This window comes from Durio zibethinus, chromosome 22 (genome assembly GCF_047325235.1).
Source record: "Durio zibethinus cultivar Kanyao isolate XHJ-2024 chromosome 22, ASM4732523v1, whole genome shotgun sequence".
Classification (NCBI taxonomy): domain Eukaryota; kingdom Viridiplantae; phylum Streptophyta; class Magnoliopsida; order Malvales; family Malvaceae; genus Durio; species Durio zibethinus.
This window is the reverse complement of record NC_143183.1, coordinates 20311654-20330763: the sequence shown is the minus strand read 5'-3', so window position 1 is coordinate 20330763 and position 19110 is coordinate 20311654. Positions and strand designations below refer to the sequence as shown.

Below are 19110 nucleotides of genomic sequence, written 5' to 3'. Positions count from 1 at the left end.
AATCTCTTAATTACATATAAAATAAAAAATATATAATCAGTATAATAAAAAATAATTTTAAAACAAATATTATCCACCATTAAAAAAGAAAAAGTATTAATTATGGGGCTGAAAATTTTGACAAAGTATTAGTTTTACACGTCGCAGAAACCCACCATTTTTGTTGTTTTACGCAAAAAGCGTTTATATAAGGGATCCCGAGCCGTGAATAAAAGTGTCAAATTTTCATGACTTCTCAAAAATTACTGAAAAAAGGAAAAAAAATTTAAAGCCCCTCTTTTCAATTCATACCCAAATTATAAAATCTCTCTTTTCTAATTCTTTTTTCAACCCATTTCATTGAATTTTTTTTTTTTTACGGCTTTAGATCTGAGAGCAAAGAACTTTTTTTGGGTTTTTTGTTTGAAGTTCTTTTGGTGTAAATTCTGAGTTGGGTTAAAAAAGACTTGATTTTTAGTATTGGGATTTAATTTGTCTATCTCTACATCTGCAAAAGAGAAAATCTTTTTTTTTGAAGATTTTTAGGTGAATTTTAATTAGTTTTTCTTAAAAAAAGTTTGAATTTTTGGGTGGAAATGGATGTTTCGCTAATTAGGATTTCTTCTCAGACAAAGATCTGTAGAACAGAATTAGCGTACAGAGATTTAAGGTTTTGTTTTGGGAAAATTAATGATAAAAATAAAATATTGTCTCGAAAACCAAACAGTGTTTGTTTTGAGAGTCAAATTACGAGGTTGAGGAAAGCTGGGCTTAGATTTACGGTGAAAGCTGTCCACTCTGAACCCATTATCGAATCCAAGTCTTCAACAACACCCAAATCTGTAAGTTTCTTTTTTTTTTTGTTAAGCTTTTAATTTTTTAGTATTACTTTTGTTTGTTATTTCCAATTTGAGATTTTACATAATCAATATCATACATCATGAAACCAAGTTGTTTGAATTGTGAAGAAATTTGCTTTTTCAATATCAATTCTTTTTGAGGAATCAAAATAAAGATAGCAATCTGTTTCAGCATATTAATACCTTTTAAGTTTGTTTCAGTGATGGACTTAAGGCATTTGGATTTATATTCTGTATTATTTGCATTTGATTCTTGAATGTATGCAATTGATAGGCAATCATTCTTTATTGAAAACAATTCTGTCTCAAGTTCTTCGAGGTATCTGAAGATCATATAGGAGTTGTGGATGAAGTCATTTGTTTTAAAGCAACTTGTGGCTGAAAACATGGAATTCTTTTTTCCTCCTCCTAAAAGAATTGCATTTGATTATGCTGATTGTTGCAAATTTTGGTTATTTCAGCTCGATAGGTTAAGATTATTTGTTGGCCTGCCTCTAGATGCGGTTTCTGAGTGCAATACAGTAAACCACGCCCGGGCAATTGCAGCCGGACTAAAAGCTTTGAAGCTTTTGGGTGTGGAAGGTGTTGAATTGCCTGTCTGGTGGGGAGTGGTTGAGAATGAGGCAATGGGAAAGTATGACTGGTCAGGCTATCTTACTGTTGCAGAGATGGTTCAGAAAGTTGGTCTCAAGCTTCATGTATCACTCTGCTTCCATGCATCAATACAACCTAAAATCCCACTTCCCAAGTGGGTAATGCAGATTGGGAAATCCCAATCTAGTATCTTCTTTACTGATCGATCAGGAAGGTATTATCAAGAATGTCTGTCACTGGCTGTTGATGATCTTGCTGTTCTTAATGGAAAGACTCCAATTCAAGTTTACCAGGATTTCTGTGAGAGCTTTAAGTCTGCATTTTCACCTTTCATTGGTTCTACAATCACGGTAAGAGGTTTTGCCTTCAAATAACTTGATCAAATAAGCCAATGTCTTAGACCCTCTTTTGGTGTACTGATGCTAATGGCTTCTATATTGTGGTTTTTCAGGGAATCTCAATGGGTCTGGGACCAGATGGCGAGCTCCGTTATCCCTCTCACCACAAGCCTGCCAAAAGTGGCATAGTTACTGGAGTTGGGGAGTTCCAATGTTATGACATCAACATGCTTAAGCTTCTTAAGCAGCATGCTGAAGCAAATGGAAAACCATTATGGGGACTAGGTGGTCCACATGATGCGCCCATTTATGATCAGTTACCCAACACAAATAGCTTCTTCAAGGATCATGGTGGATCATGGGAAAGTCCTTATGGTGACTTCTTCCTTTCCTGGTACTCAAGCCAGCTCATATCTCATGGAGACCGTTTCCTCTCTCTTGCCTCTTCAATTTTCAGAGATACTGCTGTGAATGTTTATGGGAAAGTCCCACTGATGTACTCGTGGTACAAAACTCGGGCACACCCTTCTGAACTGACAGCTGGCTTCTATAACACTGCCTCAAGAGATGGTTATGAAGCAGTTGCAGAGATGTTTGCAAAGAATTCATGCAAAATCATCTTGCCTGGGATGGACCTGTCAGATGAGCACCAGCCACATGAATCTCTCTCTAGCCCTGAATTATTACTTGCACAAATCAAAACCGCATGCAGAAAGCACGGGGTTGAGGTTGCTGGGCAGAACTTGGCTTCTGCCGCTCCTGGTGGTTTTCAGCAGATCAAGAAAAATATGTTGGGTGATAATCTGATTGACTTGTTCACTTTTCAAAGGATGGGAGCTCATTTCTTCTCACCGGAGCATTTTCCTTCATTCACCCAGTTTGTGAGGAGCCTAAGTCAATCAGAATTGCATTCAGACGATTTGCCTACTAAAGAGGAAGAAGCCGCTGAATCTGTACATACAAGTTCAGACCCGAACATCCACATGCAAGCAGCATAGTGAGAGTTGAGACATTTATGTGTAGATAGTATTCTTGTTAGTACCAAAATATTGGATGGGGAAAAGATTGTACTATTTTGGCTGAGTACTGCATACATATCTAAGCAAATATTTTAATGCTATGAAAGGAGAGGTCAGTGACCTTTTAAACTTGTTTTTCCTGGGAGCGAAGCAGTGTTTGTATTTTCATATTATGCTGCAATTCTATTAAACTTTCCCTTTGCGACCAAGCAGTCCAATCTCTCTAACCATCCTAGTTTAGTCTTTTAATGTTTTTAATTTTCAAGCGACCATGGTTTTTGATCCCATCAATCAGGTCCTGAAGGGGGATTCGGTCCGGCTTTCCTGGGTTGTATCCTTGCTTTACTTCTTACGGCTTTTCTCAACTATTTGCAGTAGTAGCTAATATTTTGCTGAAAATATAACCCCACCGGGCTTTAGCAGAAGCTGTCAATAGACCCAGAAGCCATAGTCAATAAACCCTACTAAACTTTAACAATTCAAGCTTGGATAAAATGAAAATTTGAATAATGGAATAGGAGAAATAGTTACAGACAACTTGAATTTTTATATCACTTTTTAAAAATAATTAAGTGAATCAATTGAGTTTTTTTTTTTAGATTGATTTTTTTTTCTTTAGTTTTCATAATAGTCTGAAAAGGATATGGCAGTGGTTGTGGAGTGGGCTGTACTGCATGATGTACTCAAAACTCAAGAGGCTTTTCCAAGACAAATACAAATTAGTTGAATAATAACATGAGCAAAGGAAGATCCTCATAAAAAAAGTTATTATATGTACATTACTGAAGAAGATAAATAGAACTTGGTCACCAAGTTACACTGTACTAACTCCCTATAAAATCCGAGCTGACAAGTTCAAGCCTTGAGATAATTAGCAGCTTTCTTCCACTTCAATCCCCAGCACTTGCATCTCCTTCGCCTTTCATCTTATCGCAACAATATTCATAAATTCCTGCTCATGGACAAAATGAGAAAATATGTTAGTATCATTCATAGAACCATAGATTTCAATTACTATGGTGTGCATGGTAAATTGCATGTAGTATTAGTTAGTGGGTAGCCTGACACACCCGAGCTCATAATCATCATTGGATGAGCAATCATTATTTGTCATCGTTACCATTAAACATTACAGGTCACAATGTGGCCCATCCATCAATCTCATCAAGCAATTGCAGACGTTTAAGCCAGTTGATTCAGTTTCATAGGTCCAGGAATTAAAACGCAATAAAACAGTGGGTAGAAAAGATGAAAAGTTATGTTGGCAATGGGGGCTACTTCTTTTTCAGATAATTAAATACAAACCTTTTCACAATCATGCATCATTTACTCACAAGCAATCTTAGTGTCAAAGCTGCTGAGGCAGATAGCAAATGCTTGGAATGCAGAAATTGGATACCGGTAATCCATGGTAAACAAATCCTTCCCCACTTTTCCAAACTGGAGGATAATCTTATGTTCTGGCCCAGATGGTCCATTTTCTGGAGAAGCCACCAACTGAAAGTTTTTCACCGAAGCAACTGTAACTCGTCCATGGAAATTCAAGCACCAACATTGGAGTTGCTCATGCCACCTTGGAGCCTTATTTCTCAACACCAATGCACCATCCTTTTGACCAGACAAAGGTCCCGATAGAAAATTCTCCATTCTAGTTGATTTTGAATGAAAGATTGAGATTGATGGAAATATGTCCCTATTGCTGAGAGTGAACTCAGCCTGGGTGGGAGCTACTCCTCCTGGTCCTATCGAAGTGGCAGGGATGGTATCCATAATACACTGCATTCTCCGTGGACCCCTGGAAGTCATAAAAAATATATCTGTAGCAGCAACTTGTACGAGAAAGCGCACGGAGAATTTAAAGCATGGGCTAATCAATAATGATAGATCACCAATGCCTTGAGGAATCAGGCATTCTATTACCCCACACAGGACAGAGAAAATAAGAAATTATCAAATCCTTACGCAAAATAATGACAAACTGTTACCTTGAACCTAGCATATTCAATTCATATGAAATGTGAGCCATGGGGAAGTTGCCGAAAGGGGCTCTAGGTGAAACTTGTTTCAAATTTGCTAGCCTAGAGGAGCGACTTTTAGTCATCTTTGCACCAGCATGAGGTGGCTGTCCATCAAAGACAGTGAACTTGGTCCCTAAAAAATTTGATCTTTACCAAAACGAAAGCAAAACATAAGATTTGAGACTGCACAATAAGGTAAAAATGGGAACAAATCCACATAGTTTTGTCGGTTATGGCTCACTGCTCACCTCAATTTCCCAACATAAGTACTGCTCCCCCTTGACATATCCTCAGCCCGTAAAGAGATGATATAATCTGTGCAAGTAGGACGCCTACACTTGCGAGCAGCAAGAAGGAACTTTCCATCATCGGTTAGTGCTGACACAAAGAAATGAAAGAAAATTTCCTAAGTATAAGAGCTCAAGAAGGAAATATATGAAGATAAACATTGCCCCTAATCTAATCTAGCGATTGAATGGAATGATTATCCAGTTATAATGCAGAAAAGTATAATTATGGTTTTGAAATACATTGACAGCTTTGATTAAACATGCAGAAGAGCCACAAAAACAATATAAAAGAAGAAAAAAGCTCACCATTAGTTAACCCAAGGTAAAGATGATATGTTTGGGTAGATCGATTCCGCTTTATAAAGCACTGGAGGAGACAATCCTTTGGACCAGGCTGCAAACAATCCAACACAAGTTTGTATGTCCAAAAATTAGATTCCAAAGACAGAAGACAGATAGCTGACCATGAAAATTTAAAATTAAAATGCTTGCATTCATAATAGTACTAGCAATTGATTCATCAAAACACACTCTTAAGGCTTTAATCCAATGTATACGGTAAAATGACAGTTGAAGAAAGAGGCTTTATTGGGCTTGGGTATTGGGTTGGGGGGGGGGGGTAGCAGTTGGGTGATGAAAGAGAAAGAACAGCACGCCATACAAAGGTAGCTTGGCTAATGATTACTGTTAGCCTGCACTGGTTGAAGCTAAAAGTGGTCCCAAATCCTGGACCAGTCTTCAATGGAAGTTTGTCTAGTAAGTTACCACATAAAGGAAAACAATGATTGGGGGAGTCATGATGGTCCCAAGCACTTAATTGATGATAAACTTGCCCTGTCTAGTGGTGTAAATATACAGTAGACAAAAATAGTTCAAAGCCCATCCCCCATGCCAGAACCATATATATTTTTTTGGCCACAAATGCGAGAACTATATTTGAAGAAGCAAATTTGATCCAAAATTACCATTACATCTCTAATAACAAACGGATATGATTCTCAAAAAAGTTACCCAATTTGGGGAATTCGAAGGTACATTCATTAAGACTTTGTATCTAACTTGGAAATCATATCAGAAGGCATAAAAATTGGGAAACAAATCTCAATACAAGATTTCCAGGAACATAAAATCCCTAGAACACAGAAGACAATAAGTATAATCAGATTTATCATTACTATGAAAGATATAAGAAAAAAAAAACATTCTTGAGACAAAACCAGAACTGTAGAACACCTTTCCAAACATTGAATGAAGAAATTAAACAAAGAAAAATAACCAGAGAAGAAAATAAAACATTAGGAATCAAATCAAGTAACCCTGTTTCCAAACAGTGGATTGTAATTCAACTACTGTAATTCAACCTTCAATCTGCGTTCAATTATATCTCAAAAAAAAAAGAAAGAGAGAGAACAAAATTAAAAGAACAATCTTTTTCACAAGTAAGCAAGTGATTGGAAACCATGATTTTCAGACAAGAACAGAAACAACAAGAAAGACAAAAGTTAAAACACCTGTTTAACTGAGATGGGAAAAGTTAATTTTCCTGAAAGTTCAGGAACTTTAACAATCTCTTTAATGATAATCCTCCAACTCCTGCAAACACCAGCACAAGCTACGACGTTCTTCCTTTGAGGCCAACTAGTTTCAGAGTCTTCAATCCTTAACAAAACTTCCCTTAATAGTTCCTGCGGCAGGTTGGCCCAGCAGCAACCACCGCCAACCGCCACTTGGTTTGCACCTTCCAGTTGGTCTTGAACCACCCGGCGTGATCTTAGCCTAGTAATGAAATTTATTGTCATGAATAACGTTAAAAAGTATGACAAAAAAGAAAAAAAACTTAAGCTTTTGTTGGTGACAGACAAGGCTTCTTAGTTGTTTATGTTTTGTTTTGCATGAAAAGTTGAGAAAAGGGTTGTAAGAAAATGAGAAGATGCTGGGTTTTTGCTGCTTTTTATGAGAGTCGGGTTTGGGATTTGGATTGAAAAATGAAAATTGAAGTTTGGAAGTTTTCAAATGTTTTTGAGGAAAATTGAGAAAAGTTGTTCAGACTTCAACAGATACAGACAGAGAAAGAGAAGTAATATGAAAGAGGCGTTGTTTTGGAGTAGCTTTTAGAGGTTTTTTTATGAGGGAAAGTTTCGTGAATTTCCCCTTTTGTAAAGAGCTTCTTTTGGGAAATTATATTTAAAATATATGTTTTAACAAGATTTGTCTAAAATAAATTTCTTATTTTTTCCTAAACAGCGTTGGATTGAATTGATTTTTTTTAGATTTTTTAAAGATAATTTAGCCGCATCAATTTCATTTTTTAATTCATAAGTTTTTCATGTATAACTCAAATTATGCGTAAATGAGATTAATTCAAAATAATTAGATGAGATTTTTTTATATAAAAAGAAGGAAAATCAAAACAACTTTTCGAGAAAAATATTTAATAATTATTAAATCAAATGTTTAAATATAATAAAATTTAGACTAAAATGAAATTAATTAAGTATTAGTTTAATAAATTATTTAAAAAAAATTGTTTGGACTTTGACAAAACCAAATAAAAAAAGAGAAGCAATACCTTTAGATAAAGAGTATAAATAATATATTAATATTTATAAGTTATTTGAATTTGGTTTAGATAAAATATAATTTTAATTTTATTATTATTGAATTAAATTCAAGCAATTCGATTTATCACATTAATCAAATTAAAATATTATAAAGTTTGATTTTAGCTCATAAATTTAATCGAATTTTTAAATTTAAATATATTTTTATTATTTTAATTAAAAATTATTAATATTATTATTATTATATATATATATCACTTTGAGTTTTAATTTGAGTTCAAATACATAATCAAGTTTAAAATTAAATATAAAAATTAAATTTATTTTTATTAAATGAACTTAATAGAATGAACTCAAATAACTTAATTTTTATCTTAAATTAAATTTAAACTTAAAATTTGAAATGTGATTGAATTAGAATCCAATTTCAAACAACAAATTTTGAATCAAATTTAAATGTAAATTTTTTATCATATCAATTTGATTCGACTCAATTACATTTTTATAAGAGAAAGTTTCGTGGATTTCCTTTTTTTTTGTAAAGAGCTTCTTTTGGGAAATAATAATTCAAACCTCCCTTTCTGTACTTTTGTAAACTAAGGCAATAATAAAAAATTATCATTTATATTGAATAAAAATTTTACTATAAGTATATTGATAATTTTTCTTAATTTATTAGTATATTTTCTAATTTAGTTTTAAAATAGTCAAATATTAAAACATTTTATAAAATAATTTTTATTTTTAGGAAATATTTTTATCATTAATTTTAAAATTTCAAATATATTAAAAATAAAATGATAAATTTACACTTGTCCAAAGATAAATAATTTCATCTCTATTTTTTTAATCAACTAGACCAATTCGAATGTTTCATTAACAAATCATAAATAAATTTTAGATTAACCACAACTATAGAGTAATAGTAGTATTTATTGTTTGTTTTCATATTTTATTAAGGTCATAAGATTGTACTTAACACAATTTTCTTTCTAACACTTTTAACTAAAAATAATAAAAATTAAAAAAAGGGTAGAAAATAGATCTTTTTTAATTATCTAAATAATTTTAAGATTTTTTATATAAAAAATAGTAATTTGAAATAAAAAAATATAGATATAAAAATTTAAACTTTAAATTTATTAAATATTATTTTTTAAAATAATTATATAAATTAATTACACTAAAATTTTAGATTGACCTAATTAATTTTATTTTTGAGCAAATGATCTAATGACGTCAAAAAAATTTTTTTAAAAAAAGCAATAGAATTTGTCAATTGAAAGTATTATTAATTATTTAATTTATTATTATTTATTTTATTATTATTATTATTATTATTATTTATTTTGAAAGTGCCTCCTCGTCAAACCGGCGGAGTTGATTGTATTTGGTTGGAAAAGAGCAATTTGCCGTTGTTTTAAAAAAATAATTTTTTTATAAAATATCTTTTTTTACAATATTTATCTAAAATAAATTTCTTATTTTTTCTAAACAGCTTTGGATTGAGTTGATTTTTTAGATTTTTAAAAATAATATCGCCACATCAGTTTCATTTTTTAATTAATAATTTTATTATCTTATTCATATTGGTCCCTCCCGTATAACTCAAATTCCACATAAATGAGACTAAGTCAAAATTATTATATGAGATTTTTTTTATATATTAAAAAGAAATTCAAAACAACTTTTCGAGAAAAGAAAACATATATTAATTATTCTATCAAATGTTTAAATATAATAAAATTTAGACTAATATAAAATTAATTATTGTTTTAATAAACTTTTTGAAATGAATTTTTTTGTCATGATTTAAAATGAATATTTAATTTATAATTTATAATTTGATAACTTATTATGTTATGTTAATAAAATATTTAATTTTAATTTTAATTATTAAAATTTAAAATTAACAATTAACAATTTAAATAAAAAAAAGATATTTAGTCTATTGTGATATGAAAATATAATAAAATATTATTAAAATTTTGACTATACAATAAGTTAGAAATTATCAAGAAAGCAATTGATTTACAAATCTTAATATATATATATATATTAGTGATCAAGACAACCTTAAGAAGATATTAAAATTAGGGTTCGATCTCAGCCTCTCTCTTTTTTTTTATTAGAGGACTCTACCCCTTAATAAAATAAAAAAAATATATGTTTAAAAAAAAAGAAAAAAAATTATTTTCACTATTGTTTGTCGAATAGATATGATATTGAATTAGAATCTTAGGATTCTTTTTTTACATTATTTTTCTTGTTTTTGAAGCTTCCTCTCAAATTGAAGAAAGATCAATGGTCATTGCCCAATTAATAATTTTCCATTAGGGTTTGGTAATTGGTAGGACAATATAAAAAGTCTCCATCATCTCTTCTTGTATAACACTCATCCAAAATGGTCAATTAAAATCATTTGGCTTATCTAAAATGCAAAGGGAAGTTGGTGATGTGAGACTTTTGGACCCACCCCCTCAATAATATCCCTAATTATCTTTCTCAACGCTTTTTATATTTTGAATCTCAGAATTTCAGTCAATTGTTGGATGCCACAAAGGGTTCATAACGTTTTCTCATCACACATTATAAGGAAAGGAATTGTTGCTATTTTGAGAAGGATTTCGGGAATGAAATTCTAAAATCAATGTGTTGATGGTATAAAAAGATTGATGGAGAAAAGAATTAGATTCAAACAAAATTAAAGTTGCAGATAAAAATAAAATAATATTATCAAATTGTCAATGGAATCATATTTGTGAGATGGATATTTCAAATCTACATTCCCACGAGCAGAATAAAGCCAAATAAATCAATAAAATTAAGAAAAATACAAGATTTGATACTTTAAGTTCGAACTTCAATAATTCAAAAAATAAAAAATATTTTTTGTACGGATATGAAATCTGTGACATATACTGTTTAATGTAATTTTCATGAACGTGGGGAAAAGCATAATGACTTTTTAAGGTCGCAATATGGGTGCTCATTCGAAGGAAGAAAAATGGTGGCATTCTTGTATGGATTGGAACATTCAACCCAACTACCGCTAATGGTGGTTTTGCTTTTGAAAAGCAACATAACAGGTGCCTCATTCTTTTTCTTTTTCTTTTTCACCTTGTGATAAAATAAGCGACTCTTTCATGTCTCGGTTCCATGGCTTATGGTTTGATTCAAATGTTTTTAATCATTTTCCCTCACAACTCAACAAATAATGCAAAGAACCTTTGAGGTAATAGTCCAGTATTAACATCGGGAGATGAGAGATTCAAATCTAACTTTCTTTTGATCACATTAAATCCATCGCATTATTCAACTCAAAATAAAAAGTACGTCCCAAATAATTTTATTGATTACATTAGAAATTAGTATCAAAAGAAAATTATAAATTCGAGTTTAAATTATCTCGGAAAGAGATAAAAAAAACTCTTTATTTGCTCAAATCTAACTCTTCCATTAAAAAAAAAAAAAGTTCTAATTATTAAGTCAAATATCCTCTAAAAAAAAAAATCAAGATTGCATACGTAAAAAAAAAAAATCAAACATTAACCCAAACCTTTAACAACAACAAAAATCAGTGTGGGGTAGTATTAAATCAATGTTATTATTAAGGTTTCATTGCAAGAGCAACGAGTTTTTGAGTTTAGAAGAGCTGGAGCTAGATTTTATACAAGAAAAGGTACCTTTAAAAGAAGGCGATCGTTCTTGGAACCCTCTTTTGTCTAATCTAGTTAACAGTGTCATGCATGTGAAATGGAACTCTCCTCCTTTTCAGTTGTTAATTCACAATGTTTCAGGAAAGAGGCCGAGCACCAACCATATTCACCGTATGAAACAGTACGACAAAGGTAATAGATATGAAAAGTCTCTTGTTAAAGCAGCTAAGCCTCCTTCCTTCATACCTTCGCTTGCCCCCACACCATTTCAATTTCGTCCACGACACATTGACAATGTGATCAAATAACGTTTTCAAGTCTCAACAACTTGATCCAATTGCAAATGAGAAAGCAAACCACCAAAAATGAGAATAAAATCAATTTTTGTTACTATTTGAATTTATATCATACTTCAATTGCGTTGAAGTTTAATAATTATACTTTTTATTTTATTGCAAAATATAAGGTAATTGATAAAAATTTATCGAAATATTTTATTTTTAATATTTTTTATGCAAAAAGCAACAAAATTAATGATGCAATAATAAAATTCAATATTTCAATATTTTTATATTTAAAAATATCCAATATTTAACCATGATCAACGAAACTATTAGTGCAACACTCCCTCAAGCGATTACAAAGCTATTGACCAAAAACTCAATACTCCATAATATAATGACAATTTTTATCCGAATGCATTTTACCTACAATTCCAATTTTCCCTTGGTTCCAAAAAAAATAAAGTGGTGTTTGAATATTTCTGATTTATGGACAAAACTGAAAACAAATGGTTCTATCGTGGGAGACCCACGTCTCAATTTTCACTGTAACCAAGAACAATCGCAAGAAACCCCCGATCAATTGCAGCGTATGTCATTATCAAACGACAGAATCGATTACCTCCAAAAAAGACATTCTTTTTATCAGAACAAATAGCTTCCCACTTGTATCGAGCCACATCAACAATCCAGATTTTTCTTTTTTTGCTTGTCGCTTACTGGAAATTTCCACAAAACAATTTAAGTTAATGAAAGTTAGGGACATTTAACAAACCCCGGCACAAAGACAGGAGGCTGTCCAAGTCTGTTGCTATCAAGCCATCGTCAATTGCCACTTTCACTAGAATCAGTGGAATTTGCTGGTGGCAACTTTCCAGGCTCCGCTCTGGCAAACCCTGCTTGATTTTCTAATTGAACTGGAGCACCATGTCATAGTCCCACCAACCTTCATTAGCTGCAATACAATCAACATATCTTGAAAGCTAATAGCCAAATCTTATATACTCCTTACCTCAATGGCCTCTTAGGAGACTATACATACAATCCTTTCCTTTGTATTTCTATCAGTTTTTTCAAAGTGGAGAATTAGACCTAGCCCCAGATCTTGAAATGTGGGTTGAGATACAGAAAGAATAAATGGATATACTATGGGGAGCAGGTGGATAATAGAATCTAGAACACATAAAGGGGGGGAAATGCATAAAGCAGCGCTCGAACGGACCTGCTAGCAAAAGCCATTAAAAGATATTTACTTTATTTCCATCAAAATATAAACAGAGGCCAGGTCTCAAAGTGTAATTTAGAAAGGCTAGAATGAACAATTGAAGTGACATGCTTTTCTAGGTTTTCAAAAATGGATCCTAACTCTCGTGTATGACTAAATACACCTTTTGCGTAGCAAAAATCCAACGCAGGACTTTCTATACAACAGGAACAATTCCATTTGGAGGCTGCATGGGCCCGGGCAGTTTGCCTGCAAAAAATCAAACTAATAGATGATTCATAAAAGAAGTTAAAATTTTTATCAACAATCCAACTAAGTTAGTAGACTACCTGAGTTGCCTGCAAAAGAATAAGGTTTGGAAATATAATTGCTTCTTGTTAATCCAACAGAAGCAGCCTGAGGCATTGGAATATTACCAATTGGATACTGATTCGAAAAGTCATTCGAAGGTGGGCACCCCAATGACTTGCTCGGGCATACTTCTGAAGTTTGAGCAAGAACTTGATCACGTTTCTGCAGAGAAGACTCTTGCTGCATTTCAAGGAACAATATACTAGTCAAGTTTTTCAGTCCTCATCAAAGAATTCAGGGGATTGCAATGCAGTAAAAGAGTCACAGTAATTTATCATGTAAACACAAATTTATTTGTTTATTTATTTGAGGAGACAAATTTATTGACCTAATACATCTATTTAGCAGATATACAAGCCATTCAATTCCCATAGCATTGGTTCATCTAGATGCACAAAACATATGAATCATACAGGGCATGTAACACGGCAATCCATAGATCTTGAAAACCAGTGCTGGGTCTCATTGTTTTCAACCCTAATAGCTTCAAACAATAAGCATTGATATGTTGTCCCTTGATGAACATTCTTCTGTAGGAATGAAAGCATTCCTCTGATTCTTAAGTGAAGGATGGGATCTAGAAGATTTGAGGAAAATTAACGACTAGGTATCTTCTGAAAGTTATATCAATGACCCCCTTTTCTGTTATTTTCTTTTTTGCCCTACCAAAATTGGAACAATAATTTGAGATGGAAACTCAAGATTAATCATAAAAAACGATTTCTCTACCTGTGGATTTTGAAGATTTAAAAGGTAATTCCATTGCATGAAGAACAGGAATCAACATTCAATATAATATATTGTTCATTGATTTACGTCCTTAAGCAAGTCACTTTCCAATTCACTCAAAACCAACCCAGATGGAGGAGGAAAGCCTCAAGTAGCATAGTTAGTAGGAACAAACCTTCTGGACAATCAGATTATCCACCTGTTCGAGAGGACAGACCCCCTGAGATGAAGCCTGTAACAGCATTGTGCTTTGCTGTGATGCTTGTTGACTAACCATGTCACTGCAAAGTTCTTTGGTTGATGTGACAAAATACTGATGACTAAGCGCTAAGCGAAGACGACTGTTTCTTTGAGAGTAATACATTTTGGTACTAAGAGGAACTGGAAGATCTGATTTAATTGCAGACACACAGAAAACTCAAGGCCAAGAATGAAAAAAAGGAAGGTCCAATACAACATTCAGAAGCTACTATAGACAGCTAAAAGCACTAAGCTTTACCTTTTGTCAGCAGACGGTGCTCATGGGCTTGCCTATCATTAGGTGTTTCACTTCCAGAAACTGTTCCTCTTGGAGAGTCCCTAGCTGCAAACATGCATGATAAACATTAATGCATGTGTAACAAAGAGCAACAATTTGGTAATATGAGTCTTTTGTGAGACATATATCTGTACTCCATAATCTTGATTCAAAGACACACCTAAGGTTCTAATATAAAACATCCAAAACTCTTATCATGAACCAAAGCCTTCTGCATTAGCTAAAGGCTAGAGAGAGTGTCCTGCTGAGAAAATTCAGGAAATAGAAAGACAACAACAAATTCAGTCTGGCCTTACAGATATATAAGTCCTGAGTATCTAGAATTTTTGTCACACCAGAAGCTGTTTTTGGATCATCTGGCAGGGGAAGATGCTCACCGGATATCCTACAAAATTGGAAAAAAAGAAGCAGCATTATCAACTGCAAACCAATAAGATCTTCTGTAAGAATAGCAACAACTTGAACAATGAGAGATATCCCACTTAATAAGAAAAAGAGGCACAACAAAAGCCTCAAAAAATATTACAAATAGAGCATTTCTTAAAAGCAATCATCCCCAGGCTTTGAGACTGGAGAGAAAAAGAAACGTATCAACCTAAATATGCTCTTGACCAAAAAAAAGGCATATGCTCAGCCACTTAAAATCTTTCTCCAATATTTGCATTCATACACTCAATGATTAAGCTACCGCAAAAAGAATACACCAATACTCTCATCCCAAAAAGAAGGAATGAGAAAAGAAAAGAGAAAAACTAGTTCCTGGAAACCGTATACTGGGTATAAGATCCACATTAATGAAAAGAAAGGAAATTACAAAAATACTAAGGTGCAATTGTGTTTCAGAAAAGACACTTCTATAATGCTAAACTATAAAGTAGATATAAAATTTCAGATAAATGTACTATTAAGAACATGAAAAAACAAAAGGGTAAAAAGAAAAGCCTACAATTTAAAGCGTTTTGTTGAAGGTGGCATTACAGAGGTCGAGTGGCCTGTATTCTGGGGACTAACTCCTGAGCCATCCATCACATAAGCAGTATCTACACAAGTAGAATTTCCTAAAAGAAAAAGGAAAATGATGCATCAAGCTCAAATAATGAAGCACTTGCTGCAATTCGAGAACTGGCATGTAATAAGTAAATAGGCCGCCATTTAACATTAGACATATTACCTCACAAAATCATAATGTTAAAAGGGGTGAAGGGAAATAAAGAGAGTAAGAGAAACTCAACAACATTATCCACTTACTTTTTGAATCCATGGTTACAAAAGAAGTCATTCCAATTTGCCCATCTATGTGGAAATCTGGACCCATAGTATCACCAGCATCAATAATTTCGGATTTTTCCTGCTCCCCAACTGGTGTAGGTTGGTCTAAGAGAGGTTAAGAACTATGAAAATATGAATCAACAAGGAAATATTAAGTTTCCTGTAATCAAACCAAAAATGTTAAGACACTTCTTAAACATAAAGCACAAGACAACAAAATATGAATTTTCATCAAAGAAAAACATCTAAAACTGTTTTCAGATACTTTTGATACTTATTTTCTAGAAAAAAAACAAAACTAACATTAAAATTGAAGACCAAAATGTAACAAATTGAGCAATAGGAGTTTGAAACTTAACAACAAAGCAAACAAAATACTGAAACACATTTCAAAAAAAAAAAAAAAAGCTGAAAGAAAGGATACTAGCATAAGCAGCTAGTGACTTCTTCCTTTCCTTCCTTGGAGGTTTCCTATGCCCTGTACTACCATCAAGCTCCAAAATAGTTTCTTCTGTGGCTTTTAATGACCGACAGAGTTCTGGAAAAATTAGAGGGAAATAAAGAAACAATTTCAGTGAAGCACCATCAACACACCACTTAAAAATTCAAAGCTAGTTGTCCCAAACTAGAGAAAAAACACCAAATGTAGACAATAACATTATAAATCCCTTATTCATACAGCTTGTAGAAAGATCATAGAGAACAATAATTTTTTATTGACAACAGAAATTACATTAAACATGGATAAATGCCTATCAAAATTATACACAATAAATTAGCCTTAACTTCAATTCCAGGAACAGGATTCATATATTGCAAAATTTCTTTAAGCGCCTAATATCGTTTGAGTTAATCATGGATGATAAAATTTGGGAAAGTTTGGTTACAAAGGTAAATGCCTCCAAACCTGCATGAGCTGCATATTGACTGGCCTTGACTGGCTTCTTACAAGCATTACAACATACCTTCATAATTATATTAAACAATCAGGTAAGAGTACAAAACTATTGTTGGTATATCTACAACTGATAAATAAAACAACAAGCTGACAATATAAAGGGTAAATTTCTACTTAAAAGCAAAAACAAATAAAACACACTTTGGGATGCTACAAAGACAATTTGGTAACCTAGGAAGTAAAAGGTCAGCAACATGGTGAGTATTCTCAGATGACAAGGTTACCACATTTTCTGGCATTTAATTAACCATACATTTATGAAACCCCATGTAGGCTCAATGGTTAGGAAATTTCTTCATTGATTTAAGACTACACATCAGCAATCTGAACCAAATGGAGGGAGAATTGGCAAAGGTATCATAGATACAGCTGTGAGGGAGAGCATAAACAGAAAAAAACTCTTTACATGAAGAGTTTTATAACATGATATCAAAGAGAACTGAAATGCTAAAATGGAAAAATGACAGCTCAGATAAACTTACCAAATTCAAAGGATCAGTCATGGGCTTCAAACCAAAGACATGCATATCTGTGAGAAAAACATCAACAGGCCATCATAAACTATGAACAAAACATTTATCTTGATCATTGCTAAAGGATCATATAATTTAGTGTAAGAGAAACATTATAAAACTGAAAGACCAATAAAATAAGCATGAGTCTGCACATAAGTATCACCTTCTTCATCCAGTAGATTTGCCTCATCTGCCCCACGTAATTCTCTGTAAATGTATTGAATAGCTAACTTTTGATTGCCAACATCCTCTGTCAAGGGTTGAGGACAATGTAAATACCATGTTGTTTGACAAATTTAACCAACATCTCCAATTCATTGTAAACTGTCAGACCAAAACTAATCTAAACATCTTCCTGGTGAAAGCAATAAATGGTCAAGTTTAACATGTGGCTATTTAAATTAGATAATGTAATTTCTTTCATATTATTTTAACAGTGAATTAGGAGTTTTACATATCTAATATACATGATTGAATAAGACCAAGAGAGAGAGAGAGAGAAAACAAGAAAAAACAGAACAACAAATAAATGGATCAAAAGTGTGATAAATTCATTGAGAAAAAACAAAAGTTGTGAGCTCCTTTTACATGGAGGAGCAGAGTTATTAATAATGTACCACTGAGTTCCCTGTAATAATTACAAATAATTTCTGAGAAAGAAAGAAGAGACTAATCGCATGGCACAAATACAAGTATAAAATTACACATTTATCTACCATTAATTTATCCATAAAGCATGACAATGGCGTAAAAGATAAAGGGATGAAACTAAGAAACGAGAGTTGCAAATTTTTCTTTTATTATTTATCGTGTATCACTCCATTCTACAACAATGTATTTCACTAGCTACAAATAACTTGCAAACTTAGACCACATCATTTCAACTTGAGCATGCAAACAAGGAGTGCAAAATATTAAACTTTGTATAACACATTGGATATTGACTACTGAGACCCATATCATACATATTCCAATATTTCAATACTGTTAAGTCATAAAGTACCCGCTGTATTCGGTGAGATGCTTCCTGCTCCAAGAAGCGTAGCCATAACGGCCATTCTACCACTTCCAAGTGAGCATACCATTGGGACAAAAAGTTAGCTCCAAATCTATACACTGCAATAAACCATGCCAGCTAAAATCACCACAATATTAATACAGCAACATTTGTCAAATCAAAATATAGCACCAAAATTTTAAATATAGCAATAATAATTAATTCGACGCGCATAAAATTTAATGATCATGCAAAGTTGTACATTGTTGACCTTTTCTTTTTCCTATTAATTGTTTCAAAGAATGAAATTTTAAATAATTGAATGAGGATCAAATCTCCAAAAAATGTGATTAAAAAAATTAAACACAAAACAGGTGAAAATCATACACATTGCACACATTCAACAAATATACGCAGTCATGAAATTCAAAATAAAGCAAGAAAGAGAGATTATTCTTCGTTCAAAAACCAAAAACCCTCTAATTACAATCAGACGGCCAAAATAAAATACAGAATCAATAATGACAAAAATAAATAAACTCACCTCGATCTATACAAAAAAACAAAAAAAGAATCTCGAGAAAACCCTAAAAAAGCGGAGAAATTTAGAATTCGATTTAGCTCTCAAAACAATGCGACGATCCCGATGCAATGTGAGTGAAACAAAGGTAGGTAAAGGTAAAGCAAGAGCTGCAATGGCGGAAATGGAAACCCTAGGAGGAGAGAGAGTAAGGAGATCGATTTTTTTCTTTTATCTAAAAAAAGAAAATATATATATGCTTTTCTTTTTTGGTGCTTATTTCTTTTCTTTTTCTTTCTTCTTCTTTTCTCTCCTCTCAGAGGAGAGAAGAGAAGAGGTGGCAATTTGGCAGAGAAAAATTTGGGAAGAAAAAATAATGAGAGAAAAACGGTTTTTGGATTTTGACGTT

General features: G+C 32.5%; 3 protein-coding genes across 5 annotated transcripts; 1 reads left to right on the top strand and 2 right to left on the bottom strand.

Moving 5' to 3' along the window:
- Positions 1-216: 216 nt before the first annotated feature.
- LOC111306812 (inactive beta-amylase 9-like) lies at positions 217-2925 on the top strand. Its single transcript, XM_022904756.2, has 3 exons — positions 217-821; positions 1301-1783; positions 1885-2925. Exons 1-3 carry the CDS (start codon positions 576-578, stop codon positions 2767-2769), a joined length of 1614 nt encoding a protein of 537 aa, XP_022760491.2. The 5' UTR covers positions 217-575; the 3' UTR covers positions 2770-2925.
- Positions 2926-3513: 588 nt separating this feature from the next.
- On the bottom strand, positions 3514-7204 carry LOC111306813 (tubby-like F-box protein 3). Its single transcript, XM_022904758.2, has 6 exons — positions 6610-7204; positions 5405-5492; positions 5057-5186; positions 4776-4955; positions 4096-4585; positions 3514-3742 (listed from the first exon to the last, which is right to left on the bottom strand). The coding sequence occupies exons 1-5, from the start codon at positions 6895-6897 to the stop codon at positions 4117-4119; spliced, it is 1155 nt and encodes a 384-aa protein (XP_022760493.1). The 5' UTR covers positions 6898-7204; the 3' UTR covers positions 3514-3742; positions 4096-4116.
- A 5621-nt stretch (positions 7205-12825) lies between these two features.
- On the bottom strand, positions 12826-19110 carry LOC111306810 (uncharacterized). 3 transcript variants are annotated; one of them, XM_022904752.2, is made up of 13 exons: positions 18726-19110; positions 18188-18300; positions 17348-17434; positions 17152-17198; positions 16619-16676; positions 16136-16249; positions 15691-15816; positions 15389-15500; positions 14739-14827; positions 14404-14487; positions 14080-14294; positions 13154-13355; positions 12826-13088 (listed from the first exon to the last, which is right to left on the bottom strand). In XM_022904752.2, exons 2-13 carry the CDS (start codon positions 18267-18269, stop codon positions 13084-13086), a joined length of 1221 nt encoding a protein of 406 aa, XP_022760487.2. In that variant the 5' UTR covers positions 18270-18300; positions 18726-19110; the 3' UTR covers positions 12826-13083. The 3 variants fall into 3 exon arrangements, with proteins under 3 accessions (XP_022760487.2, XP_022760485.2, XP_022760486.2); XM_022904750.2 differs by having other exon boundaries at positions 12826-13073; XM_022904751.2 differs by having other exon boundaries at positions 12826-13073; positions 18188-18319; positions 18726-18864.